Source organism: Podarcis bocagei (genome assembly GCF_964188305.1).
Source record: "Podarcis bocagei genome assembly, chromosome: 9".
Classification (NCBI taxonomy): domain Eukaryota; kingdom Metazoa; phylum Chordata; class Lepidosauria; order Squamata; family Lacertidae; genus Podarcis; species Podarcis bocagei.
In genome coordinates, this window is record NC_138134.1 from 16890439 (window position 1) to 16918432 (window position 27994).

A 27994-nucleotide genomic window follows, 5' to 3' on the forward strand; every position below is an offset into this window, starting at 1 on the left:
AAAACAAATGGCACGCAGTTATTGGCAGGTGTCAATCAACCATTTCATGAACCTTCATCCGTATGCAGAGGGGGGAACGAAACCCAGATGACAGAAGACAAAACGGTAGAAACTGAAACAGGTTCATCCTCAAATGAAAATATAGCTGGCAAAGAACAGGAATTTCCAGTACTTGTGAAAAATGAAGATCAGCAACAAAAATCCATTGCAGTGCCAAATCAGGACAATAGAATAGATTCTCAATCAGTGCTATCTTCCACTCAGAAAATTTCAGAAAACAGAGATTTGGAAGACAGTTCAGGAAACAATGGGGGAAATGTAACTGTGCCCAGAAAGCTGGAAAACAGCAGCGCAAAGGATCTGCAGACGTGTCCTAATCAGGAAAAACAGACAGAGATAAAGGAAGCCCTGAAGCAGATGGGAAATGGGAATTACAGGCTGATAGCCGAGCCAGGCAGGAGTGACAAAGATGTCAATCAAAAGGAGACAAGTATTGAAATTGCCCAAAGCTACCAAGAAAATTGTACGAGGTCAGGAGACTTGCATAAAAACAGTCCCATGCATCTGTCTTCCGGTGACCTGGAAGGAAAGGACAATGAAAGTGGCTGGATGACTAAAGAGTAAGAGCAAGTGGTCTTTTGGGGGAGACACAACAGTAGCCTTCGGGACAAATTCCAGAGGGTGGGTCATTGTTAGTCTGTTGCAGCAAAAGCAGCTAATAATAATAATAATTATTATTATTATTATTATTATTATTATTATTATTATTATTATTAATAATATTCTACTCATCTGGCTTTGTTTCCCCAGCCACTCTGTGTGGCTCCCAACAGAATATTAAAAACACAATAAAACATCAAATATCAAAAATATTTCGGCCTTGGGAGCCGAACATTCCAGCTCCCGAACAATCGAAAACTGGGAGTGATTGTTCCAGTTTTTGAACTTTCTTTGGAAGCCAAACATTCGGCACTGCTTCTGTGGCTTCCAACTGGCTGCAGGAAGGTCCTGCAGCCAGTTGGAAGCTGCGCCTTGGTTCCTGAACCGTTTCGGGAGTTCAACAGCTGCAAATCGATTTGAGCTCTTGGTCTTCTTTACAGATAATATGGGTACTGTTGTATTTTGTCTGCAGGTTTCTTGTGAAAGCGAATGACCTGAGTGAACCTGAAATAGCCTGTTGCATTAGAGCTCCTTTCAGTGTGCTGGAAAATCTAGTCATCCGAGTTGTCAATGATTTGAGTTCATTGGTGGTGGATGGTTCTGAAGAACTCGTCAGCAATGTCATCCATGCTGAGTGCTGCTCTTCCGTTGGCCCACCAACCCTTCATTCCATCACCATCGCGATCCCATTTATTTCACGTTACAGAGGAATGTACAAAGATATTATAGTGAAGGTGACTGATGTCAACTTTCGGTCAAGTTATTTGACTCCTGTCTCCTTCGAAGGGCACCAAGGGAACCAGAAGGTGAGTGAATTATTGTCAAGGTTTGGTGCTCAATCGATCAATCAAATCTTTATTACGGTCCCAGACCAGGGTGGGGTACAATCATTAACAATCTGTAAAACATTTTGGAAAGCTAAAATTATTAAAACAGAAGGTGTATATATAAAAGACTATAAGAATCTAAAAGAGCTAAAATAATCTAAAAGAAGGCTTAGGAGCATTAAACGGATGTGGAAGAGCATAAAAGGTTGGTATATAAAAGGCTATGACTATCAATTTACAAAGCACCCTGATATGGGTGGTCATTAAATCTAGTTTGTAGCGCAGGACATCAACCGACGGATTTTGAATGCTGCTATGCGGAACCTAGCAACACTGTATGTTGTAGCAGGGTTGGTATCTGAAAGCAGCAGGGAGGTATAGAATTGTCCTGTGCGCCCTGCGTACTTATGGAGTAGTGGGGAGATGAGGTTAATACGGATTTCTCTATAATATAGGTACTGGAGAAGCGCATGCTCTATTGTTTCTGTTTGTCCAGAATCACAGGGGACACCAGAAGGCTTTAGATGAAATCACTTCCTGTTTCTAATTCATGGGAAGAAAGCAGAGCTATCACACACCCTGAACCACAAGCGATGGAGCTCACCCAAAACAGGGAATTTGTGGAGGTCCTCCACCCCCTCTGGCCACATGTAGCTTATTTTACCACAAAGGTTTTCTAGACAAGCATTCGCAGAGTATCAGGGCCGTCACCAAAATCCTCCAAAAGAAACAAGCAGTTAGTCATGCTACAAATTACAGCAGCAGAGTGGGGAAAGGCCACAAAGGTGCTATTTAAGGTAGTAGGGGATGCGGGTGGCGCTGTGGTCTAAACCACTGAGCCTCTTGGGCTTGCTGATCAGAAGGTCGTGGTTTGAATCCCTGCGATGGGGTGCGCTCCCGTTGCTCAGTCCCAGCTCCTGCCAGCCTAGTAGTTCGAAAGCACACCAGTGAAAATAGATAGATAAATAGGTACTGCTGTGGTGGAAAGATAAACGGTGTTTCCGTGTGCTCTGACACTCGTCACGGTGTTCTGTTGCACCAGAAGCAGTTTAGTCCTGCCGGCCACATGACCTGGAAAGCTGTCTGTGGACAAACGCCAGCTCCCTCAGCCTGAAAGCAAGATGAGCACCGCAACCCCATAGTCGCCTTTGACTGGACTTAACCATCCAGGATTCCTTTACCCTTTTACCTTACGTAACTCCTATCTAATGAATACAATGAGAATGCGCCCCTGTCTTCCACTGTCCCCCATCACTAATCTTTCCAAAAACCCTTCCAATCATGAGCAGTAAGAGCAGATACGCAAATACAGATTCCCCATCTGTTGTTGTTTTGTATATGTTGTGTGGGATCATGCCTCTAAAATGCATTAAGTAGAGTACATTCAATAGGATGGGGCTGGGCAGCCACAATTTTTTGTGCCAGGGCTTCACATACCAAGGATGGTCGGCCCAGATGGAGCCCAATGCCCCCAGCTGCGCAGAAGAATGTTGCTTCAACAGCATCCTTGCGCAGTGCTGCCCAGCCAAGCAGGGGTTGGCAATGCTGCCATGACTCTCCTCCTCCTGGATCAGACCTGACCTAGGAGCAGAGCTGTGGCTTGGTGTGTGCAGCCCTGTACAGGAAAGAGGCAGTGCAGGGGCAACACAGCTGCCATTATTATTATTATTATTATTATTATTATTATTATTATTATTATTATTATTATTAGAATTTATATACTGCCCCATACCACAAAACCACAAAATATATAATCAAAATAAAAACAACCCAATAACACCCCCCCAAAAAAAACCCCACCACATTTTAAAAGGGCATAGGATGCAAATCAAATCAACCAAAGGCCTGGTTAAAAAGGAACGTTTTTGCCTGGCACCTTCATTATACGTTATATTCTACTGGGGAGAGCATTCCACAGACGGGGAGCCACTGCAGAGAAGGCCCCTTCTTGTGTCGCCACCCTCTAGACCTCTTGAAGAGGAGGCACATGAAGAAGTGCCTCAGAAGATGATCTACTGGACCCGGTAGGTTCATATGGAACCTAGGTTCTTCTCCACTCCACCCCCGGGTCAGGCCTGGCAGAGCTGCCACTCAGAGCCAGGCTCCAATGAGGGAGCCAGGGGGTGGTACCTGGTCATGCCCCCTCTCAAAAATGTGCTCATGCATGTGACATCAGCACACGATGTAGGCATGCTGTGCACCCACCTTCCCCGGGCAAGTCGGCTGGCCTGGTCCCCAGATATTGTTGGACTACAACTCCCATCATCACTGATCACCGGTGCTAGGGATGATGGGACTTGTAGTCAAACAACATCAGGGGACTCAAGTTTGAGAAAGGCTGATCTAGAATAAGAAATATCTTTAAATAATGTAACTATTGACCAACCAGGGGCTGCCATTAGTGTCACTTCAAAGCATTGGGGAAATTAGAATGGAGGTTCACAGACCCCACTAGCAGGGCAGGGATCTGCACTTGTGACCCTACTGGGTCTCAAACAACTGCCTCAGGATGCCAGGTGCTGCTGTCAAGTCTGGGCAGTCCCCATCAGAATTGCTCCTTATTTGATATATTACTGAAGCAGTGAGGGAAGAGACCACAGGAAGTGATACTCATATCTCTGCGGTAGCTAAAACTGCAAAGCAGCTACATTTCTGTGGCTGTCAGATAAAGTTGCCCGGAAACAGAACGGAGAAAGCAATCTTTCTTTGTGGTTGTTAACTCTCAAGTTACTTTCCTTTTATACCTCTGATTCATGCTGGCTTCCCAGGGTAGAATTCGTTTATCATTATCCACTTTAACATCTTTCACTCATTACTATCACGCAGGGGACTTTTGCGGAGGTGAAAACCAGCCAGCTTGGCCTTTTTTCGGTGGTTTCATGCTTAAAGACGGAAACAGTCACCATTCCAAAGAAAGGACTTTCACGAAAGCTAAGTATGGATCCCAGAATTTCATTTTGCTGGCCTCCGTCAACTTTTACTTCTCGAGTAACAATGCACCTAAAGGTATGCTTTTTTAAAAAAAACATTCGCTGGGGGCAAAAGGGTATAAACACCTTGCTTTATTTTTTTATTTTTTTGAATATTTTATTAGTTGAATATAAGAACAGCATATAATCAAATACAAGCAATCAGATACAGTTTTCTCCTAACACCCCCCCCCCAAAGAGCCCCAACTACATCCAGGTAATTACATTAGTAATATAATCAAATAAAAATTTATTTCTACAGTTGCTGGTTTAAGAAATATCATTCCACATGCTCCCATGTCTCTTAGGTGATTTAAATGCATGTTCTTTCTTTGATGCATATGCAATAAAGGAGGACCACGTCATGTAAAAGTTATGTAGTTTCTCACGTTGTTTTCTTTAACGTACCTTTTCTGTTAACTTTTCCATCAAAATTAATTCCCAGACATAAGCATACCAAACTTTATATAGGTTCACCTTTAATGTCCTCCAAGGTCTAGCAACAGCAAGACGTGATGCAGTTATAAGATGCACAATTAAGTCTTTGTCTCTAAGAAACACCTTGCTTTATTAGCAGAGATCAGGGAATGACTATAGGAGAAGCTGGGCCAGCCAAACCCAAAATGGGTAGGAGTAGCTCATGGGCAAAATGGTTCCAATGGTGGAATGGCTCTTGGCTGCTCTGTCCACCTAAAGCCCTCATGAGATCCCTCATCCTCCTCTGGGTTCTTGTGAGAGCCAGCTGGGAGGATCAAACCCCCTATTTCCACCCCCCAGAGTAGAAAAATGGTGCCCCACACTCAGGGCTCACAGAGCTGTGGCTGTTCAGAACATAGCGAAGACCTACAGTAACCTGATACCCAAGAAAAGATTTGTTTCTGCATGGCCATATTGGTGAAGCTCAGCTGGGGAATGGAGCACAGTTTAGTGCATGGGCCATGACTGAGAGGTCCAGTAGATGGGACCTGCCATATAACTTCCATGTAACTTTTTTTTTAAAAAAAATCATTTTCAGGGGATTGAGTTTGCAGATTCCCCTTACAACACAGGTGTAGGAAGAAAGTATGGCATGGTTTCTACTCCATATGACTCCATATGACTTTAGACACCTAAGGTTAGCAATCAGTGAAGGAAAGAGTCTGCAAAGTTTCGGGTTTTTTTCCTTCTTTAATATTAATACAGTGGTACCTCGGGTTACATATGCTTCAGGTTACATACACTTCGGGTTACACACTCTGCTAACCCAGAAATAGTGCTTCAGGTTAAGAACTTTGCTTCAGGATGAGAACAGAAATCATGCTCCGGCAGCGCGGTGGCAGCAGGAGGCCCCATTAGCTAAAGTGGTGCTTCAGGTTAAGAACAGTTTCAGGTTAAGAACGTACCTCCGGAACGAATTAAGTACTTAACCTGAGGTACCACTGTATTATTATTATTTATTTATTTATACCCCACCCATCTGGCTGGGTTTGCCCAGCCACTCTGGGAGGCTCCCAACAGAATATTAAAAACACGATAAAACAGCAAACATTAAAAGCTTCCCTAAACAGGGCTGCCTTCAGATGTACAGGTTAAGAACAGTTTCAGGTTAAGAACGGACCTCCGGAACGAATTAAGTCCTTAACCAGAGGTAGCACTGTATTCTAAAAGTCAGCTGTTTATTTCCTTGACATCTGATGGGAGGGCATTCACCAGGGCAGGTGCCACTACCGAGAAGGTCCTCTGTCTTGTTCCCTGTAACCTCACTTCTCACAGGGAGGGAACCACCAGAAGGCCCTTGGCGCTGGATCTCAGTCTCTGGGCAGAACGATGGGGGTGAAGACGCTCCTTCAGGTATGCTGGACCGAGGCCATTTAGGGCTTTCAAGGTCAGCACCAACACTTTGAATTGTGCTCGGAAACGTACTGGGAGCCAATGTAGGTCTTTAAACAAGTGACCTCTGTGCCACGTAACAAACTGCTTTTCAAAGGCCTTTCAGGACCAAATTAGACTTTATTTTTATTGCCTTGTGCATGTGTACATGCTTTAAAAATGTAAAACCAGGCATGGCTTTGCAGGTGCAATTAACACTGAGACCACATCATGGGTGCAAGTGAGATTCAACCTGCCATTATCCTGATCCCAACTTGCATAGTAATGAATCGGGGGGGGGGGGTTTCTATTAATACTAATGGGAGCTTTTCCCAACCCCAAAGATAGATTTTCTTTCTTTTTTTTGTATGAGAATCATTCCTGGGGAGGAATGATCATCATACAAAAACCTCCCTGTATGTTGTGATCCATAACCCCCCTCCCCAGTCAACCATGACTGGTTGTTGCTTTTTAATTAATGGCTGGTATTAATTAAAAGCAACAACCAGTCATGGCTGCTAACAGCACAATAAAAATGGATTTTGGCCCTTGGTTTCAAAAGGGTATTGCTATGTGGCATAGCAGGCTACCATTCAAGAAACAAACTCAAACAATGTAGAACTAATTGTGCATTTCTTTAGACTTCGGGCAAGATCTCAAGCAATTCATAAATGCAACTGCCAATATGTTGCTCATCTTCCTTTTAGTACAGTGGCTAGGAGCCGATGTTGTTGCTGTTCCTGTTAAGGGATTCTTGATATTGAGAAATAGAGGCTGTCATTCACTTCATCCCTGGGTGGCAGTAAAAGCTTGGGAAAGAACTGCTAGACATTTACCATCGCGTATTTATCCTGCAATGTTAACTATGCAGTTTGTCGCTCAGCTCCTGCATGGCTGCATTTTTCCTGGGAGGTATTTTGGGTTTGTCTGTCGTCTTTATCATTCAATCACAGAGCCAGTGTGGTGTAGTGGTTAAGAGCGGTAGTCTCGTAATCTGGGGAACCGGGTTCGCTTCCCCACTCCTCCACATGCAGCTGCTGGGTGACCTTGGGCTAGTCACACTTCTCTGAAGTCTCTCAGCCCCACTCTCCTCACAGAGTGTTTGTTGTGGGGGAGGAAGGGAAAGGAGAATGTTAGCCACTTTGAGGCTCCTTAAGGGGAGTGAAAGGCAGGATATCAAATCCAAATTCTTCTTCTTCCACCATGCCCTACAATTCTCGGAGCCTGTCTGTGTGCTTGAGTTCTCCTCCTGAGACACTTTGCTGATGTTGGTTGGACAGGTACCGCCAGAACGGGCAAGCAGCATGATGTACTGTCTACAGACAAAATAGCTCTTCATGTCCATTGTTCCCTAAGGACTCATACTTGGAAAGAGCTCTGACAATTGCATGTCGAGGTCCCCAAGCCACCCCAAATAACTCACACATCACACAGAAATAAATTTTGTTTAAGGTTTTTGGCATAACTTTGGCCACAACTTTATTAAAATACAAAAATGTGAGTGGTTGCTTAGGCATTGGTTGCAACTATCTGCCCCCAGTGGGGACATACTGACATTTTGCAAGCTTGCGAAAGCCAGAAAAGGGGAATACATTTTGGGGATAGCAACAAAGCAGGGAACCTGCCCTCAGCCCTCCCCAAATGCAACCAGGGGCTCTTGCGTGGCCCTAGCCCCTTGACAGGGTTCGGACAAAAGCAATGGTGAGCCCCTGTATTCCTTTAATGGAATACCCTTGCAGCAGCAGCATTAGAGGGGCAGGCATAGCCAATCCATGCCCCTCAACCAACCAAACCAAAAACCAATGCCTAACCGTAACCTTAGAAGTTGTGACGATTTGCTATGCAGTAGGCAAAAACCAAATGGCCCCAGCCAATCAGCCAAATGGACAAAAATTCCTACCGGGTCCCTGCCCGAAGAGCAGACGACCCCATGACAGGCATAGCAAGGTCAATGCAAACAACCCTAAATGTAGGGAGGGGGGACGGGCAATCCGATGCACGGAGCGAAAAGAGGAAACTCTACGCTTCATGCAGGGAGTTTTAAGGTTTCTAGCTGTCAATCACAAAATGGCAACATTAACTTCTTCCCAACAACAAGGGAAGCCCAATCGCAACCGTGGCCAATGAACAATTAGCCTGCCCCACAACTTTGGAGTGTCTTGTCAGCCCCCACCACAACCCGTGCTCTCCATGAAGGAGAACACGCTATAGCAATGTTGCTCCCTGTTCCGGGGAGCCATCAATTGCACCAACAGTTGCCGCACCAACCCACACCCTCCTATCATACCTATTTCCATGTCTGCCCAGCAACTCTAACTAAACAAAGTGAGGAAAGATTGCCAGGCAGGGCCGGCCCAAGATATTTTGGCGCCTGAGGCAGACCCCAAAATGGCACCTCTCCTTCCCACCGGGGAAGAATGGGTGAGGAAAGAACTATATCAGGAACAAATCTATACTGAGTTGTGCTGCTCCTGTGGATTCTGCCGCCTGAGGCAGTTGCCTAACCTTGCCTCATAGATGGGCCAGGCCTGCTGCCATGCTTAACAGAACTGGAACAAAGGGTCAATAATTATTATAAGGAAGGGAGCAACAGCTAGCGCAGCTGCTCTACAGATATTCTAGCCATTTGGTGTGCATTTAATTAGTAAACCAATAAGAGATAATCTGACTCAAATGAATTCTTTATATTCCACGTGCTTTGGCAGTTGGTTGTTCTCTGTTGCCTGTTTTAATCTACATTTTGCTTTAGTAGGCAGCAAAACAAGAGCAGAAGTTGTTGCTCATTCCATTCGGCAGATGCCCTCAGGAACTCAGTCCCATCTGCCAGAAGTATAAAGGGAAGTTCTCCATGGAGAGAGGGGGGATTCCCCTCTGTGCAGTCAGGCCATTCATTCGCTTATAGAAAAGGGAAGTCCTTGCATGTACGTGAGAGCATTGGGTCATGGCCTGTGGCCATCGTTCTGTTCAGTCAGTGAGCTTTTGTCATGTGTAATGGGAGAACAGCCGCATGCGTTGCTTCACAGTTGTCTTAAATCAGAGGAAAGGATGGATTTGGTAAAAATGGCAAGTTTTTGGACCGTTATTTTTTGTGAAATGATGCATATCAAAATGGAGAACTTGAAAGTAGCCCAAGGGCTGGGGATTGGCACAACCTTCCCTTGACCTTCTGAAAGTGCCCTCCCACTGCCAACAAAATGAGCTGCTGAACAGGACTTCGGATTGCAGTTGTCTGTGGGACAAGGAGTACCATTTTGCTAGTGTTATTCTCTATTCGATTTTAATTTGATCCTGACTTTTTTTTAGGAGGTAGTTTAATTATTGTTTCATTTTATGCCAATGTTATATATTTGATGTTAACTGCCCTGAGACTGGTTTCAGCCGGGGAGGGTGGGATACAAATAAAAGTTGTTGTTGTTGTTATTGTTGTTGTTATTGCAGTGGCATTCAAAGGGTGTGGTGCATCACACTGGTGTGGCAGGAGAGGAATGCAAGTGGAGCAGGAAGATTCAAGGACAGTCAAACAAACATTTGAACATTTCATTGTACAGTCAAACCTCAGTTGTCAAACATAATTCATTCCGGAAGACCATTCGACTTCCGAAACGTTCGATAACTGAAAACTGAAAGCGGAAGCTTCAATACAGTAGGGAAACTCAAAATGGAAGCTGCATAGCACGTTCGGCTTCTGAAAATTGTTCGAAAACCAGAGCAGTTACTTCTGGGTTTTCAGCATTTGGGAGCTGAAACGTTCCAAAACGGAGACATTCGGAAACCAAGGTTTGACTGTAATATAGTGCAGTGGTACCTCGGGTTAAGAACTTAATTCATTCTGGAGGTCCGTTCTTAACCTGAAACTGTTCTTAACCTGAAGCACCACTTTAGCTAATGGGGCCCGCCGTGCCGTGCCACTGCTGCGCGATTTCTGTTCTCATTCTAAAGCAAAGTTCTTAACCTGAGGTAAAATTTCTGGGTTAGCGGAGTCGGTAACCTGAAATGTCTGTCACCTGAAGCGTCTGTAACCTGAGGTACCACTGTATAGTACAGTGGTACCTCGCAAGACGAATGCCTCGCAAGACGAAAAACGCGCAAGACGAAAGAGTTTTCCGTTTTTTGAGTCATTCCGCAAGACGAATTTCCCTATGGGCTTGCTTCGCAAGACGAAACATCTTGCGAGTTCTTGCGAGTTTGTTTCCTTTTTCTTAAAGCCGCTAAGTCGCTAAGCCGTTAATAGCCGCTAAGCCGCTAAGCCGTTAATAGCCGCTAAGCCGCTAATAGCCGCTAAGCCGCTAATAGCCGTGCTTCGCAAGACGAAAAAACCGCAAGATGAAGAGACTCGCGGAACGGATTAATTTCGTCTTGCGAGGCACCACTGTATAGTATAGTATAGTATAGTATAGTATAGTATAGTATAGTATAGTACGGTACGGTACGGTACGGTACAGTATCAAAATGAGAGCAAGAGCATTAAGTGATACTGAGGACAATCCTGGTGTTTTTCAGTGTATTTCTTATTAATAAGAAATTTATTATTAATAAGAAATTCAATGTGGTGCAAGCAAATGTTTCTTCTGAAATTGTGGCCCAGAGAAAAGAGTTTGTGAACCACTGTTCTAAAGCATCATACTCATACAGCAGTATGGTGTAGCGGTTAAAGTGCTAGACTAGGACCTGGGAGACAAGGGTTCAATTCCCCACTCCCAGACCCTCCAAGTGTCCCTGTTTTGCAGGGACAGTCCTGGATTTACAGAAGCTGTCCCAGTTTCTGATCTGATTCCAAAATGTTCTTTTCTTTACGGCATCACTATTTTCATTGGAGGGATGCTTAGGGATATGGTAGGACGCCCCCATTTTCACCAGAGAAATGTTGGAGGGTATGGAATAGGACGTCCCTGCTGGCCACATGACCCGGAAGCTATACGCCGGCTCCCTCGGCCAATAAAGCGAGATGAGCGCCGCAACCCCAGAGTCGGCCATGACTGGACCTAATGGTCAGGGGTCCCTTTACCTTTATTTTCATTGGAGAAATCTTGGAGGGTACGTCTCTGTTTTCATCAGAGATATGTTGGAGGCAATGGACTCCACCACGAAACTCACTAGGGGACCTTGGGCCAGTCACTCACTCTCAGCCTAACCAACCTCACATGGTTGTTGGGAGGATAAAATGTGGAGGAAGAGAAAGATATAGGGCACCTTGAGCTTTCCGGAGGAAAGGTGGGGTAATAAATAATACAGGACTGGTGCCACATTTGGCAGGATCCTTTGGCATCTTCCCAAGGTGAGAGTAGGCAGGTGCATCAATAACACACACACAAGTCAGTCTAGCTGGCCCTGGAGCGACACTGTGCCGGGGCCCCAGGGAAATTGTGGGGGGAGTTAAAATGTAGGATGCTGCCAGTAGTGTTAGGCCCAGGAATCTGTAAATCAGCTTGTTGGATTGGTGATGGGAACTCCTGATGGCTTAAGTCATCCCAAAGGTTCTGCCCACAGATGTTGGGCCTGCTTGACTGTGAAGAATGATCAATAATAATGGTAGTAACATGGACAATTCTCTTATTCTAACTCTGTTACACCAATCAGCGCTTTCTGTTGTACTGCTCTTTTAAGCTAGTTTCCCTAATTCTGGCAGTTATTTGTTCCACAAACAGGCCGCAGTCCTGTGTAATCTCAGAAGGATGTTCCACTATGCCCCCACTATGGGGTTACTTCCTAGTAAATGTGTTTAGGATTACAGCTGTAACCTATTGATACTATAACAGTGCAACTCATTAAAAGCTGCATGGCATCAATAAAGACACATTGTGAAGGTTTTACAGTGGTACCTCAGGTTAAGTACTTAAATCGTTCCGGAGGTCCATTCTTAACCTGAAACTGTTCTTAACCTGAAGCACCACTTTAGCTAATGGGGCCTCCTGCTGCTGCCGTGCCACCGGAGCCCGATTTCTGTTCTTATCCTGAAGCAACGTTCTTAATCTGAAGCACTATTTCTGGGTTAGCGGAGTGTGTAACCTGAAGCGTATGTAACCCGAGGTACCACTGTATTTATTAAAACATGCTTCATGTTGACTAATTAAATATAGATAGAATGTCATTTAAAGACATCCTGCTAGAAAGAATATTTGTAACAAGGTGAATTAAAGAGGGCGGGGAAGCATTTATATTTCACTGGTATGAAGGCAAATTTCAGAAATGTAGATTTTTCTGGCAACAAGTGATGCTAAAATCATAAAACCACAATATTTATGCAGGTGCAACCAATTGAGCCATCCCTGATTTCCATGTTAAAAACAAAGAACGACATGTATCATTCAGTGGTGTCTACTAGCCCTCTGGTGTATCTGCAACATCCTTCATCGCGGCCATTCAACAAATCCATCACAATTATTCTGCCTTGCCCTCCAAATCAAGAAAAGAAGATGGAAGGGAATGAGAAAGACCAGGGGAGAGCTATGAGTGCATCCATACCCAGAGTTACAACTGTGCATCAATTTCGGTGAGACAAAACAGTTCCTTGGAAACTTTGCATTTATATATTTTTATTTTTATTAAATAAACAGACATTAAGTTTCCAAGCTTTTAATGGGTTTTTCATAGTATGATTCTTCTTCTTTTCCCATGCTGTTTTTTAAGTGATTGTTTTTAAAACTTCTCTTGCTGTCAGTTTTTATTGTATTAAGATGTATGCTCACATCCCAGAGAGCTTTTCTATGCCCAAAGCTGGTATATGAATACAGTGGTACCTCGGTTCTCAAACTTAATCCGTTCAGGGAGTGCATTCCAAAACCAAAGCGTTCCAAAACCAAGGCACGCTTTCCCATAGAAAGTAATGCAAAATGGATTAATCCATTCCAGACTTTTAAAAAAACAACTCCTAAAAAAGCAATTTGACATGAATTTTACTATCTAATGAAACCATTGAGCCATTATATGAAAGCAAGAATCAATGTACTGTACTATAAAAAATAAGACAGTATTGTAGATGATAAAAATTAAAATAAAATTAAAATTCTTATCTGCACTGATTGTTATGTACTAGCCATTTCCGCAGTCACACAATCAATCAATCAGTAGCTGAACTGGGTTCCACACAGTCACAAAAACAAATTAACTGAAAAAGCCCTCAAAACAATAACGTAAAATAAACAGCAAAAACAAAAGGGCCAAACTTTATCCATTCCGGAAGTCCATTTGACTTCCGAAATGTTCAAAAACCAAGGTGCAGCTTTTGATTGGTGCAGGTGCCCCAAAAACAATAGCCAACAGCCACATCGGACGTTTGGCTTCCAAAAAATGTTAGAAAACCAGAACATTTGCTTCCAGGTTCTCAGCATTTGAGAACCAAGGTACCACTGTATTCTCCCCCCCCCATGCTGTTTTTTAAGTGGTGGTTTTTTAAATTTCTCCTGCTGCCAGTTTTTATTGTATTAAGATGTATCCTTACATCCCGGAGACCTTTCCTATGCCGAAAGCTGGTATATGAATATTTTTAAATGAAACATATAACTATTTCAAACCCGTTCCTGTAGGTACTCACTCTGCAGAGAGGGCAACGTTTTGTGCTTGACAAAGCATCAGATATTACTGGACCCCAGAGCCAATAAGGGGCGCATGGGAGGTTAGGGGAGGGATAGAACCTTTGGTGGGGGGACAAGTCATGCTTCTTCTGGGGGTAGGTTGTCTACTTCTGGTCCCCACTCTGAACTCAGCTCTCACCTGTGGCTCCTAGAGGCTGTCAGCATGTGACAGCGGCCACACCAAGGGAATGGTTTTGACTGGCCGGCTAAACCAGGTGAGGGTAGCTGATGTGTCTCAAACCCTGGGTGGGTTAGGGTCTTTCCCTGCATGTGAAGACAGGCTCTGGTGGATTGAGTGGAAGGGACCAATAGTGGGACCAATGGTCAAGAAGGTGGTTTGTGCACATGCTGCAGAGAGAAATGAGAAGGGATCATCAACCTGGGAGTGGAGTTCAACTCTGCTCCTAAACTTCCACTGCCTTGTAGGTGTCAGGCTGTAGGGAATCGGTTTCCTCCCCCCGTGGCAGTAGATAAGCAGAACAAAGGAAAGTCTTCTTACCAGTTAGAAACTTTAATAATCACAGCAAGAGAACAAAGAACTCATCTCCTAGAAATGGCAGTGCTCCCACTTAAGGTTCACACCCCCTTCCGTCCCTATTAATCCACGTCACCTCTACATCTTGTAATCTGAGTCTATACCCTCTTTGCTTTGTGTGCTTTCTGTTCTGAGACTTTCTGAGCTCTTCTTGACCTTGGGGAGAGTGAATGAACGCTTTCCAGAGACAATGAATCTGTTAACCCTCTCTCTCCCAGTGTTTCTTCTCCTAGCTGTTCCCCATCCAGTATTTCCCAGCTTCTGCCTTCTGAACTATGTCCCTCTGCAAACCACTGTTCCAAATCTATACTGTCCTCCTGCTCCTGGGGAGATTCAGGATCTGGAGCAGGAGCAGGGGGAGGGGGAGGGGAGGCTCCCACCATTCCTCCTCAGTGCCTGACAGCAGGACATCTTCAGGAGAAGAAAAGGCTAAGGGGTAAACCCTACACATATTCGTTTGGATGGAACCTTGCATGCCTTTTTTTGGCAACACAAGCCAAGCTGGTGCCAAATGTATTGCTCTTCTTTCCTTTGGACCATATCAGCGAGTCTTGTCCTCTGGGCAGCTCAGGACCTCCGTACAAAGTTCAGCTCCTTGTTGTTGTTTAGTCATTTAGTCGTGTCTGACTCTTTGTGACCCCATGGACCAGAGCACGCCAGTGTGTCCACTGCCTCCCGCAGTTTGGTCAAACTCATGCTGGTAGCTTTGAGAACACTGTCCAACCATCTCATCCTCTGTCGTCCCCTTCACCTTGCGCCCTCAATCTTTCTCAACATCAGGGTCTTTTCCAGGGAGTCTTCTCTTCTCATGAGGTGGCCAAAGTATTGGAGCCTCAGCTTCACAATCTGTCCTTCCAGTGAGCACTCAGGGCTAATTTCCTTAGGAATGGATGCATTTGATCTTCTTGCAGTCCATGGGACTCTCAAGAGTCTCCTCCAGCATCAAGAGTCTCCTCCAGTATTCAGCTCCTTAAGAGCTTTAAAAGCCAGCCTGAAATTTCTCAGCAACCTTTCTTAGCTAGCTTCCGCATTTGATTTGATTTATTTTTCTGTAATCAAATTAGATTCCGCCTCCCCCCTCTAAAAATAGCATCCAACCTGCTAAAAGGTGTGGCTTCAGATACATTCCAGAAAGTGGTTTTATTTAAACAAGAGTGATGTACAACAAAACACTGCAATGTGGAATGCTGCTCTTCTGGATTCCAGTCACTCTGTTCCATTATACGCTGTCCTTTCAGGTTTCCATTTCCCCTGTCAACAGTTGGTCAACAAGGTGAGACTGGAAAGTTCAGTGAATAGTCACAGAAATAGGACAGCGAGAAATATTCAAATATTGCAGGCCTTCAAAATAAGCCCTCTCTGATACAATGCACCATTGACAACGTTCGTAGAACTGTTGGAAACCTCTGGAGAAGTCCTCTTTTCATACTGCTTTCCGTTCCCTCATCACAGCAGTTGGATTTGTAAAATGTTACAGTTCTCAGTTTTGGAAATCCAGTGGGGCCAGATCTGGAGAATATGGAGGGTAACCTCTGTTCTGCTCATCGACGGTCTGCCATCTTTGATGGTTTTTCACCCTTCATGGAAACTCTTAAACCACTCGTACACTGTCTTTCGAGTTACAGCTTCAACTCCGTACACAATTGTGAGCATTTCGTGGGTTTCCAATGTTGATTGTATATTCGAATATTTCTCGCTGTCTGATTTCTGTGACCATTCACCAAACTTTCTGGTCGCACCTTGTATGTTCACTGAGCACATTCAGTTTCCACTGAGCAATTGTTGTGTGTGTGGGGGGGGGGGGTGCGGTGGAGCAAGTCTCTTCCACTTAGCATTTTTTCAGAAGTGTGGTTTTTTGGTTCTTGTTTTTTTGTTTGTTTTTTTGTTGTTGTTTTTTGTACTTCTGTAAATCTTGTGATTCCTCCAAGACTCCTGACTGTTGAGCATGGGTGGTGCAATTTTGGCTACCCAAGCATTGGCACCCAGAACGTGAACACTGGAAATAATGTGAAATGCTAGCTTTAACGTAGGCCATTGGTGGCAGTTATGGAAACCACCAGTGTTGACTACTGACTAGAAAGGATGCAAGGATCTAAACAGAAGAGGTTAACTTTTCACTTTGGACAACAGAGCTAGCTCAGTTGGTAGAGCATAATACTCTTAATCTCAGGGTTATGGTTTCAAATCCCATGTTGGGCAAAAAACTACTGCGTGGCAGGGGGTTGGGCTAGATGACCCTCAAGGTCCCTTCCAACTCTACAATTCCTTGAAACAGTCTATATAGCAGCTTATACAGAACAAAAAACCCCTGTGTTGCAAACTTAACACAACAAACAATACAAGCAACACAGAGACTAGTATACTAGATAGCACTGAAATTCTTATTGCATGATATACATGATTTAGTACAACAAAAACAAAATGTGTACACTTGTAAATTCTCTAATATATTTGAAATCAAATGAACACATGCCTGTCAATCTTTGAAAGTCCGTAGAAGTATAATAAGTCTATAGTTGAAACAAAGTAATAGATGCTATCCTGTGATCCCGGATAATCTGACTGTTTCGCTGGAATCTTCTTCAGCACAACTACAAAAGTATTCAAATATGAAACAATGACCTGTGTACATGAAAACTATATAAACTTCACACATTACAACCCATATGCTACAACTACAATAAGAAGAACAAAGATTGACAGATGTGTGTTCAGTGCTATCTAGTACAGTGGTACCTCGGGTTAAGTACTTAATTTGTTCCGGAGGTCCGTATTTAACCTGAAACTGTTCTTAAGCTGAAGCACCACTTTAGCTAATGGGGCCTCCTGCCACCACCACGCCACCAGAGCACAATTTCTGTTCTTATCCTGAAGCAAAGTTCTTAACCTGAAGCACTATTTCTAGGTTAGCAGATTCTGTAACCTGAAGCGTATGTAACCCGAGGTACCACTGTATACTGGTCTTCATGTTGCTTGTATTGTTTGTTGTTGTATATAGCAGCTTATGCTATTTTACAGAAAGAGATTTTCAGATTCTCACAAGTGTTTTGATTTCCAGAAAGCTGTGGATGCTGTTGTTTTTAAAGTAACTATTGAGTCTTGTGATTCTCCAGAGCGATGAGTGCCTCTCCAAGAAAGCATGTGGAAAATCTCCACGAATCCTTAAAATTACTGGGGTACAGAAGCAGAGAAGAAGAATGGGCAGTGTTGGATGAGATTGCGGTGCAAAATGCACGGAATGGCCTCGTGTCGTTTGAACTGGACGAGCCCTTAGACAGGTGAGACAAAATCAAATCCTTTCCATCTGCAGATGTGGCAGTGGATTTGCTGGGAGAAGACATTTGTCCTTGGGAGTGGGGCTAAACCATCGTCACACTGCACCCATCTTCACTCTTGGCTTGGTAATGTCTAAATATGGCTCGGCTTCCATTTGCATAAGAAAGTCACCACTATGAGGCTATAGAAAATGAATGAAGGAATGTGAGAACCAGTCCTGAAATTCACAGTGTACCATATACTGGACACACTTCAGATTTATTTATTTTTAATAATGTTCTTTAATCGAATGATGTCCCTTCTTAATATATTTAAACACGGAGACGGTAGAATGTACAGAGAAATGTTCTTGATCTATGTATCAGATAATCAAAGTATAGGTTCTAGTTTGTATACGTAGTAGCCTATGAATTAACTCTAAGAATTATAACATGCCGTTTGGAGGTACTGTATTTGTTTATTGTAAGAATTTGTCTAATTTTAAAATGGGATTAAGGGTGTCATTTATAAGTGTACTCCCAACTGAAGTTGCTTTCTTTAATATGAATTTTTGGATCTGATTTACATCCTATGCCCTTTGAAAATGTTTTTTTTTTGGGGGGGCTATTGGGTTTGCTAGAAGGGGCACAGGTGGCGCTGTGGGTAAACCACAGAGCCTAGGATTTACCAATCAGAAGGTCAGCGGTTCGAATCCCCTGACGGGGTAAGCTCCCGTTGCTTGGTCCCTGCTCCTGCCAACCTAACAGTTCGAAAGCATGTCAAAGTGCAAGTAGATAAATAGGTACCACTCCAGCGGGAAGGTAAACAGCGTTTCCGTGCGCTGCTCTAGTTCGCCAGAAGCGACTTAGTCATGCTGGCCACGTGACCCGGAAGCTGTACACCGGCTCCCTCGGCCAATAAAGTGAGATGAGCACCGTAACCCCAGAGTCGGCCACGACTGGACCTAACGGTCAGGGGTCTCTTTACCTTTACCTTTATTGGGTTTGGTGTTTTTATTTTTATTATGTATTTTGTGGTTGTATATCTTGATTTTATTCAGTGAAATGCCCTGAGACCCCCCCCCCCCGGGTATAGGGCAGTATATAAATTCAATAACAATAACAGTAATAATAATATTGCACTAATGAAATGCTTGAACGTAGTGAAATGGTTTTCCTAGTGACTTGACGCAAATGAAAACTGCAACGATCACAACTGAGAGCCTTGTTTGCTTGTTTCAGCCCAAGAACACACGTTGAGATGCACATATATTTTCTTTCTCTCTTTTTAAAATGCAGCTTTATTATCCTTCGCCTGTCCTCTTCTGTGGATAACACGCATTTAGTTCAGCTTGTTAAAGATATGGAGAAAGACATCTACACCACAATGGTGAAAGTGGTGCTCTATCGGAAAAAAGAAGATCCGTACAAGGTTGCTGGCTTACTCGTTCCATCCAAGGAACTGAACTTGGAGCTGCAGGGACTGCGTGAGGAGGGTTTCTCTGGCCCTCCTGATCCCTCGCAGCAGTTCAAGCTGAGAGAAGGGGAGCAGGTTTATTTTAGATTTAGCGGAAATATTCATGCTTCAGGTAAATCCGTTTCCTGCTGCACAACTACATTCCATGTAAGTGGCCCATTCTGAAGGGTACAGGAGGGGGTAACCCTCTCCCTGTCGCCTCCCACTGTGGCCCTACACGCCTTATGTCTGGGTTGCATGTGAATGGACACAGTGTACTAACAGATGAACACACCTAGGACTCAGCGACATTAGGAAAGAAACAGCGATTTGAATGTGCTATAAACACACGACACCAGATGGCGCCAGAGAGCAGGAAATTAAAAAAATACGGTTTTCCGTAGGGATTTTTTTTCTTTGTTGAAACAATCTAATTTCTGCCTGTGTTTAGATACACCCATAGAGGTCCTCTAAAGAAGGGAGGAGCTGTAGGTTCACACAGCCCCTTCAGAATGTGTGGGTAGTGATGGAGGAGAACAGTGGTGGCATTTGGGCATCGAGGAGAGAATGATTGACGGGAGCTACAGCCAATGGGAAAACAAGTAATATTTGGGGTTGGAGGAGGGTTTATGTTGTGTGCTAAAAAAAATCAAACATGCAACATTGGTGAATACTGATCCGTTGCATCAACTTAATCTTATCTCCTTCCCCCAACTTTCTCTTCCCCATGGCGTATATTCAGATGATGGGGTGGCCTTTGGAAAAAGCTACAAGCTTACTTTTCATGTGCAGAGAAAGCCACGACTTGACCTGCAAATCAAGGAGGTGGATGAATTTGGCAATTACAGCTCACCGCATTACAAAGGACTCGCCTTGTTCTACAAAGTGAGCAAAGAAGCCATTGCTAAAAGCTGGGAACAGCCTCTTTTGCCTGAAGATCACCAGCAGGAAGACCTTGTCTGCAAATTGGCTCTAACCTTGCCAAAAGTAAGTCGTTTACCTACATTCTCAATTTATTTATTTATTTATTTTCATTATTGAATTTATATACAGTGGTACCTCAGGTTACATACGCTTCAGGTTACATACGCTTCAGGTTACAGACTCCGCTAACGCAGAAATAGTGCTTCAGGTTAAGAACTTTGCTTCAGGATGAGAACAGAAACCATGCTCTGCCGGCGTGGCGGCAGCAGGAGGCCCCATTAGCTAAAGTGGTGCTTCAGGTTAAGAACAGTTTCAGGTTACGTACGGACCTCCGGAACGAATTAAGTACTTAATCTGAGGTACCACTGTACTGCCCTATACCCGCAGGTCTCAGGGCGATTCACAGAATAAAACCAAGATATAAAACCGCAAAATGCATAATAAAAATAAAAACAACAACCCAATTGCACTCCCCCCCCAAAAAAAAACCCCCACATTTTAAAAGGGCATAGGATGTCAAACAGATCAACCAAAGGCCTGGTTAAAAAAGGAATGTTTTTGCCTGGCGCCTAAAGGTGTGTAATGAAGGTGCCAGGCGAACTTCCCTGGGGAGAGTATTCCACAGATGGGGAGCCACTGCAGAGAAGGCCCTGTTCTCGTGTTGCCACTCTCCGGACCTCTTGAGGAGGAGGCACACGAAGGAGGGCCTCAGAAGATTATCTCAGGGTCTGGGTAGGTTCATAAGGAAAGAAGCGGTCCTTGAGGTATTGCGGTCCTGAGCCATTGAAGGCTTTATAGGTCAAAACCAGTGCTTTGAATTGGGCCCAGAAACTAATCGGTAGATGGTACAGTCAGACCGGGATGGGTATAATATGCTCAAACTGCCTTGCTCCGGTGAGCAACCTGGCCGCTGAATTCTGCACTAGCAAGTTTCCGAACTGTCTTCAGAGGCAGCCCTACATATAACGCATTGCAGTAATCTAACCTTGAGGTTACCAGAGCATAGACAACAGTAGTTAGACTATCCCTGTCCAAAGAGGGGCGAAGCAAGTTGTAATGGGAATTGGGGTTGTTTGTGCGTAAACTGCAAACTGCTCCAAGCTGGTCGTATAGCTAAACCTTTCCCTGGTTTGACAGCCCTTACAACGCGACTGTCTCAGTCACTGGCAGAATCCGTCAGTGGGCGTTTCCTAAACTTCCTCCAACATAGAAATTCTTTGACTCCAAGTCTCCTCCTAGATTCTCTGCGCAGAAGCCTTCTGCGCAGCGTGGGCATGCCAAGCGGAGGTCCTGTGCTCTCTCCGCTGATTTCACTGGAAGAGTCTCGGAGCCTGCCCTCCGCAGTACTCTCAGCCTCCCCTTTCTCCCTGGTCTCCCCTGGATTTCCTTCCCCAGCAGAAGCTCTCTCTCTCTCTCTCCTTGCTAGTTCCCTCCCCTGCATCACTGGAGCGTCTTACCTCTCCTCTTGCCTCTGATGGCAGTTCCCTGACACAAGTGTTCATTTTTCATAAAAGGAGGGATAAAAGGAGGGATAAAACAAAGCAAAACACACTCCATTCATGCAACCCTGCACCATCTCTTACATTTAATGCTTTGCCTCATCCATCAAATTCCTGGATATGACCAGCATCCATTGGCAGGTGCCTCCTCCTTGCAACTTAAAAGTGGGGAGATGGGCAGTAGAAAGGGGGTGCGGTAGCCAACTTTCCCCTAACCTGCTCCCCCCCCCAAAAAAATGAGAAAACTGCACCTTGGGGAAGGTATTGTGGGTGGAGAGATAGCAGGCAGCTGAGGGAAGCCATTCACTGGGCAGCAAATGGCACAAAGGGCCATCTCCTCTTTTTCTCTTTTCCCTCCCTCTTCCTTGGCAAGAAGTGAGCTGCACTGTATCATTTGTAGCTGTAGACAGAGGCCCAGAGGCAACTTTCTTCTAACCACTGTTGGGCAGGAAAAAAAGATATTTGCACAGCTCACCTGACACATCCACAGGGAAATTAAGTTGAAGAAGACCTGTGATGTAAGGTCTTCCTATACAATGGTACCTTCGTTCGTAAACGCCTTGATACTCAAACGCCTTGGTTCCCAAATCCTGAAAACCCAGAAGCATGTGTACCGGTTTTCAAACTTTTTTGGAAGCCAAACATCCAATGCAGCTGTCGGCTATTGTTTCTGGGGCTCCTGCACCAATCAGAAGCCGAGCCTTGGTTTTCGAACGTTTTGTAAATCAAACAAACTTCCGGAAAGGATTAAGTTTGGCGCTTTCGTTTTTGCTATTTATTTTGCTTTTTTGAGGCTTTTTTCAGATAATTTGTTTTTGTGTCTGTGTGGAACCCACTTCAGCTACTGATTGACTGATTGTGTGATTGCAGAAATGGATAAAGTCTCCCCCACATCCAAACAATAACTATCATCAGTGCAGGGAAGAAGAAGAAAAATAATTTTAATTTTTATCATCTACAATACTGTCTTATTTATTTTATAGTACAGTACATTGATTCTTGCTTTCATTTTATGGATCAATGGTCCTGTGAGATAGTAAAATTCATGTTCAATTGCTGTTTTAGGGGTTGTTTTTAAAAGTCTAGAACAGATTAATCCGTTTTGCATTACTTTCTATGGGAAAGCACGCCTTGGTTTTGGGACGCTTTGGTTTTGGAACAGACTTCCGGAACGGATTAAGTTTGAGAACCAAGGTACCACTGTGGATGAAAAACAGTCTGCTCATACTGTGGGTGGGGGAAAACCTTCCAGCTACCTTTCCCCTCTCAGTTACCAGCATCAGTTACCCATCCATGTTGGGAAGCCAGAAACCAAAACTGCTCCATCCTGCCAGCTGAAATTTAGGAGAAAAAAATGTAATCTACAAGCATATGTATCTTAGCCTATACTTCAACAATTTCATTAGTTTTTTGGTCCCATCTCCTTTGCTAAAGCAACACTGACTATTGTTTGCTTCATGTTTGCTTCTCTGATCCCTCAGTAATTATTCTTTCCCTCTCTGAACATCTTTTCTTGTACAGAGGGAAAAGCTTATCGTTCGTCCACAGAGCACAAAAATAATGTCAACTGATTCATCGGGTAAGAAGACTCCCTACTCCCACCTAGAGATCGAAAGGCCTGGGGAAAAACCAGAAAAAATGTGTGTGGGGGGGACCATTTTGTTCTGGGAAAAAATGAAAAAAGGTGTGTGGAATGTTCAAACTATATCAAGCTGTTGTTATTTTTTCAATTTTTGCAGGAAAAAACAGCTTTGGAAAAAACTGGTTTTTCCCCCTATTTTTTCCAGTTTTTTTTCCAGGCCTTCCCATTTCTACTCCCACGCCAGCGAATAGTATGCCATGTTTTCACGCATGTTTCCTCTGAAATCATACCCTGTGAATTTAAGGACCGTCTGAATCCTAGCCGAGTGGCAACAGGATATGATGAAGGGTGGATCACAATTCTGGATCACATTCCCAGTGTTCTTAGTGTTTTAATCTCAGGGCTGAATGCCATGTTATTCATTCAGCTTGTCTTCAAGTCCTTGGTCTAATCTAAAGGTAAAGGTAAAGGACCCCTGACAGTTAAGTCCGGTTGCAGCGCTCATCTCGTTTTACTGGCCGAGGGAGCCGACGTTTGTCCGCAGACAGTTTTCCCAGGTCATGTGGCCAGTATGATTAAGCCGCTTCTGGTGAAACCAGAGCTGCACACGGAAACGCCGTTTACCTTCCCGCCAGAGTGGTACCTATTTATCTACTTGCACTTTGATGTGCTTTCGAACTGCTAGGTGGGCAGGAGCTGGGACTGAACAACGGGAGCTCACCCTGTCACGGGGATTCAAACCACCAACCTTCTGATCAGCAAGCCCTAGGCTCAGTGGTTTACACCACAGTGCCGCCCACATCCTTAGGTGGAATCTAGACACACAGAAAAAACGCTGTGAAAATGCTTTTTTTAAATAGCGTTTAAAAATATATACCATATTGGCCCAAATATAAGCTGCACTTTTTTCCAAATTCCTACTGTGAAAAGTTAAAGTGTAACTTACATTCGGAACTGAGCGCTGGGCACCCGCCTCCTGGCACTACCGCCCTTAATGGGGGACGGGGGCAGCCAGCATTGGCATGGGGAGGTAGTGCCAGGAGGTGGGCCACACTCACAAATAAGCCTTGAATTTTAAAGGTGCGGCTTATTTGCGGGTGCATCTTATATTCGGGCCAATACAGTATATTGCATTTGCCGTAAGCTCACAATCGCCATCTAGTCTCACATTTGTGTAATGCACTTAAAACACACCTAAAATGTTTTATTTGCAGCTGTATAGCTGAGTACCTCATTGCTGCTTCTTACAGTGGTGCCCCGCAAGACAAACGCCTTGCGAGACGAAAAATTCGCAAGACGAAAGGTTTTTTCGTTTTCGAGTTGCTTCGCAAGACGAATTTCCCTATGGGCTTGCTTCGCAAAACGAAGCTTGCCCCCGCACCCCGGACCTCTTTTGAAGCAAGGGGCGGCGGGGAGAAGATGGCTTCTCCCCGTTGCCAGCCCCGCAATCTCCGGGGACAGAGGGGAAGGCGCGCACGCGCCTTCCCCTCTCTCCCCGGACCCCTTTTGAACCAAGGGGCGGCAACGGAGAGAAGCAATCTTCTCCCCTCCGCCCCTTGCTTCAAAAGAGGGGACAGAGTAGAAGGCGCGCGGCGCTTCCCCTCTGTCCCCAGACGGTCTCCATAGGAACGCATTGATTGATTTTCAATGCATTCCTATGGGAAACCGTGCTTCGCAAGACGAAAAACTCGCAAGAAGAAAAAACTTGCGGAACAAATTAATTTCGTCTTGCGAGGCACCACTGTAGCTGCAAAATAGCTGCCAGAGGAGGGCATGTTTTACAAAGGCAAAGTGGCAGGCAGGAGGTTCCTTCCATTATCCCTTGTTTTTCTTTCTTCCTGTGTGACTTCAACAGCACTTTGCACGGGTGGCACAGCAGTGGCCCTGAAAACAGATGTGATGATTGTGCAACTGGCTATTGTGTGATTGTGGTTTGTTTAGTAAATAGCAGCCACGATAGAGTAGAGGGTGAATATGAATCAGGACTACACTGAGGAGAGAGAGGGGAACAGGTTTTATCCATTTGTTCCCACTGTGGTCCTGATCTAAGTTAGGTCCACCACAGAGCTGCAACCACAGCAAAGCCAAGCAACCAAAAAAGAATTGTGCAAAAATGCCAGTTGTGCGATTGTCGCCACATTGGTTTTGTATCTCCGCCTGCTCTGCCCTTTCTTTCAAGAAGCAAAGAGGCTTAATTTCCTTCAAATCTTTTATGCTTATGATTTCTTCAATCCTTTAAAATACGATTCAGTGCCTTTAAAACAAAACCCTTAGCCACAAACTAGATTTAATGAACACTAATACCAGAGTGCTCTCTAAATTGATATAGTCTTTTATATACTAACCTTTTATGCTCTTCCACATCCGTTTAATGCTTCTAACCCTTCTTTTAGATTCTTTTCATTTCTTTCAGATTCTTATAGCTTTTTATATAAACCTTCTGTTTTAATACTTTTTAGCTTTCCGAAACATTTTACAGATTCTAAATCGTTGTACCCCACCCTACTTATGCTGGTCTATGACCGTAATAAAGATTTGATGATGACTGTCTTAATATTTTTACTTGCAGATGCACTGTGGGACAATTTACTGTACTGGCTGTCACACGAGCTGTCGGAAGATAACGCTTCTTGCCTCGCTCTCTGTCTGCCTCTCCACCGAAGCACTCTTCCATTTATTAAACTGAAGTGCCCTGATAATCTCACTGAGCAGATCTATGAGTTCCTGTGCTTCTGGAAAAGGAATCTTCCGCGATCTGCTGACAAGCTCCAGCTCCTCTCCCGCTATCTTTATAAAAGCGGCAGAAGCGATCTTGTTAAGGATCTCCGGTTCAAATGGGAGAGCAAAGTTTTCTGGAGGAAAACTCATTGTCACCCTGATTTCTTTAGTAGGCCAGTTGGGGATGGGGAGTCTATGTAATTGTCTTTGCCCCCCTGCTCTTTCTGAACGACTGCTTCATTTCAGTAGTGAAAAATGGAAACCATTTAGGAGGGAGATGTCAATCGTTAGATACGTATATTTTAACACCACTTCATTTGCTCGGCAGTACATTTCTCTGCCAGGCCTGTAGACAGAAATTATACCTATGTGTGGTTTTGATGGGGGTCCAAAAATCCATGGGGGCACTGGGTGCTTGTCAGCAAAGTTTTATTCAGAGCAGACATATTTAAATTAATGAACATTACGAACATAGGCTTATTAATAGGTCTGAGTAAAACCTAGTTGAATACTGTGGAACCTCGGTTGTCGAACACTTCAGAAGGCAAACAATTTGGAAGCCAAACACCGACAATCCAGAAGTGAATGCTTCCTTTTTCGAACGCGCCTCAGAAGTCGAATGGCTTCCGAGGTGTGTTTTTCCATTTTTTTAAAGGAATTTGTCGACCGGCCATTGCACTTCAGTTGTTGAACGTTTCGGAAGTTGAACGGTCTTCCGGAACGGATTACGTTCGACAACCGAGGTTTCACTGTACCACTCATTGCAAGCAACCGTAAAAGCAGCTTAATGTATTTATATTAAGGATTGCATTTGCAATCCTATACCAACTTTCCTGGGTGCAAGCCCCATAGAACTCCATAAAACTTACTTCTGAACAGTGCTTTTTCTCGGGGGTACACAGGGGTACACATACCCCTAAACATTTTGTGAATCTTTGTACTTTTGTCCATTTACGGTATTTATTTCCCCCCGATTTGAACTATAAAATGGTGATTTCCTTGAATCAGAATGAGAATACCTCTAAACATTTTTTTAAAAAGGCACTCACTGCTTCTGAATGGCCACTTTAAACAGTTGTAGTCCCCCCCCCCAAGAATCTGGGGGACTGTAGAGTGGTGATAATTCTTTGTTGTTGTTTAGTTGTTTAGTCGTGTCCGACTCTTTGTGACCCCATGGACCAGAACACGCCAGGCACTTCTGTCTTCCACTGCCTCCTGCAGTGGAATAATAATTCTTAGGGGTTTCCTATTCCCCTTAAAAGGGTAAAGGACCCCTGACAGTTAAGTCCAGTCGCATACGACTCTGGGGTTGCAGCGCTCATCTCACTTTACAGGCCAAAGGGAGCCGGCGCTTGTCCGCAGGCAATTTTTCCCCTGTCATGTGGCCAGCATGACTAAGCTGCTTCTAAGACAATTCCCAGACTTTCCTGCAAAGAAGGATTGGTTATTAAACCATCCTGGGATATTGGCTCTGAGTGGGGAATAAGGACCTCCCAACTATTCTCAGCACCCTTAATGAAGTCCCCAGTATTTGAGCAGTTTGCTCCCCAAGTGCCTTTCCTCAAATACCTCACGTACCTTTCAATGAGCCGGGGATTCATCTCATCCTGAGCCCCTCAGCCCAGCATACTGGAGCTCAGGATTTCTCCTGTAGATGGTACAGCATGAAGCCAAACCATCCATGAGAAAGGCCATTTCAATGTGGCAAAATACACTTCCAGACCCTATCTGGGAGAATAGCGAAGCCCACAGAAATACAAAAATTGGATTTTAAAATTCAGGTTAGGTTTTCAGCTTTCAGTTAGAAGTACTCAGTGCTTTCTTTTCAGGGGGGGACACAGGGGGATGCATACCCCTAAACAGTTTGTGAATCTTTGCAGTTTTGTCCATTTACTGTATTTATTTTTCCTGATTTGAACTATAAAATGATGATTTTTCTTGAGTCAAAATGAGAACACGCCTAAGCATTTTTTTTTAGGAAATAAAGCACTGAAAGTATTTGTGTTTAACCACAAGATGGCCTCGGTGTCTGCTTTTTCAAAGAAAAACATGGTGCAATGTAGATACAGAAAGCTGAAATAAAAAAGGGACCTTCCTTTAAAAAAGAAGAAAGAAATCCACCAGGATGTTTTCCACAAGTGTTTTGTAAAC

The 27994-nt window shown here is 44.2% G+C and overlaps 1 protein-coding gene across 1 annotated transcript; it reads left to right on the plus strand.

The window, feature by feature from the left end:
* On the plus strand, positions 1–27827 carry DTHD1 (death domain containing 1). Its single transcript, XM_081207674.1, has 9 exons — positions 1–620; positions 1133–1466; positions 4314–4493; positions 12550–12794; positions 17524–17688; positions 18964–19253; positions 19863–20107; positions 23065–23122; positions 25695–27827. Exons 1-9 carry the CDS (start codon positions 88–90, stop codon positions 26042–26044), a joined length of 2400 nt encoding a protein of 799 aa, XP_081063800.1. The 5' UTR covers positions 1–87; the 3' UTR covers positions 26045–27827.
* The last annotated feature ends 167 nt before the right edge of the window (positions 27828–27994 follow it).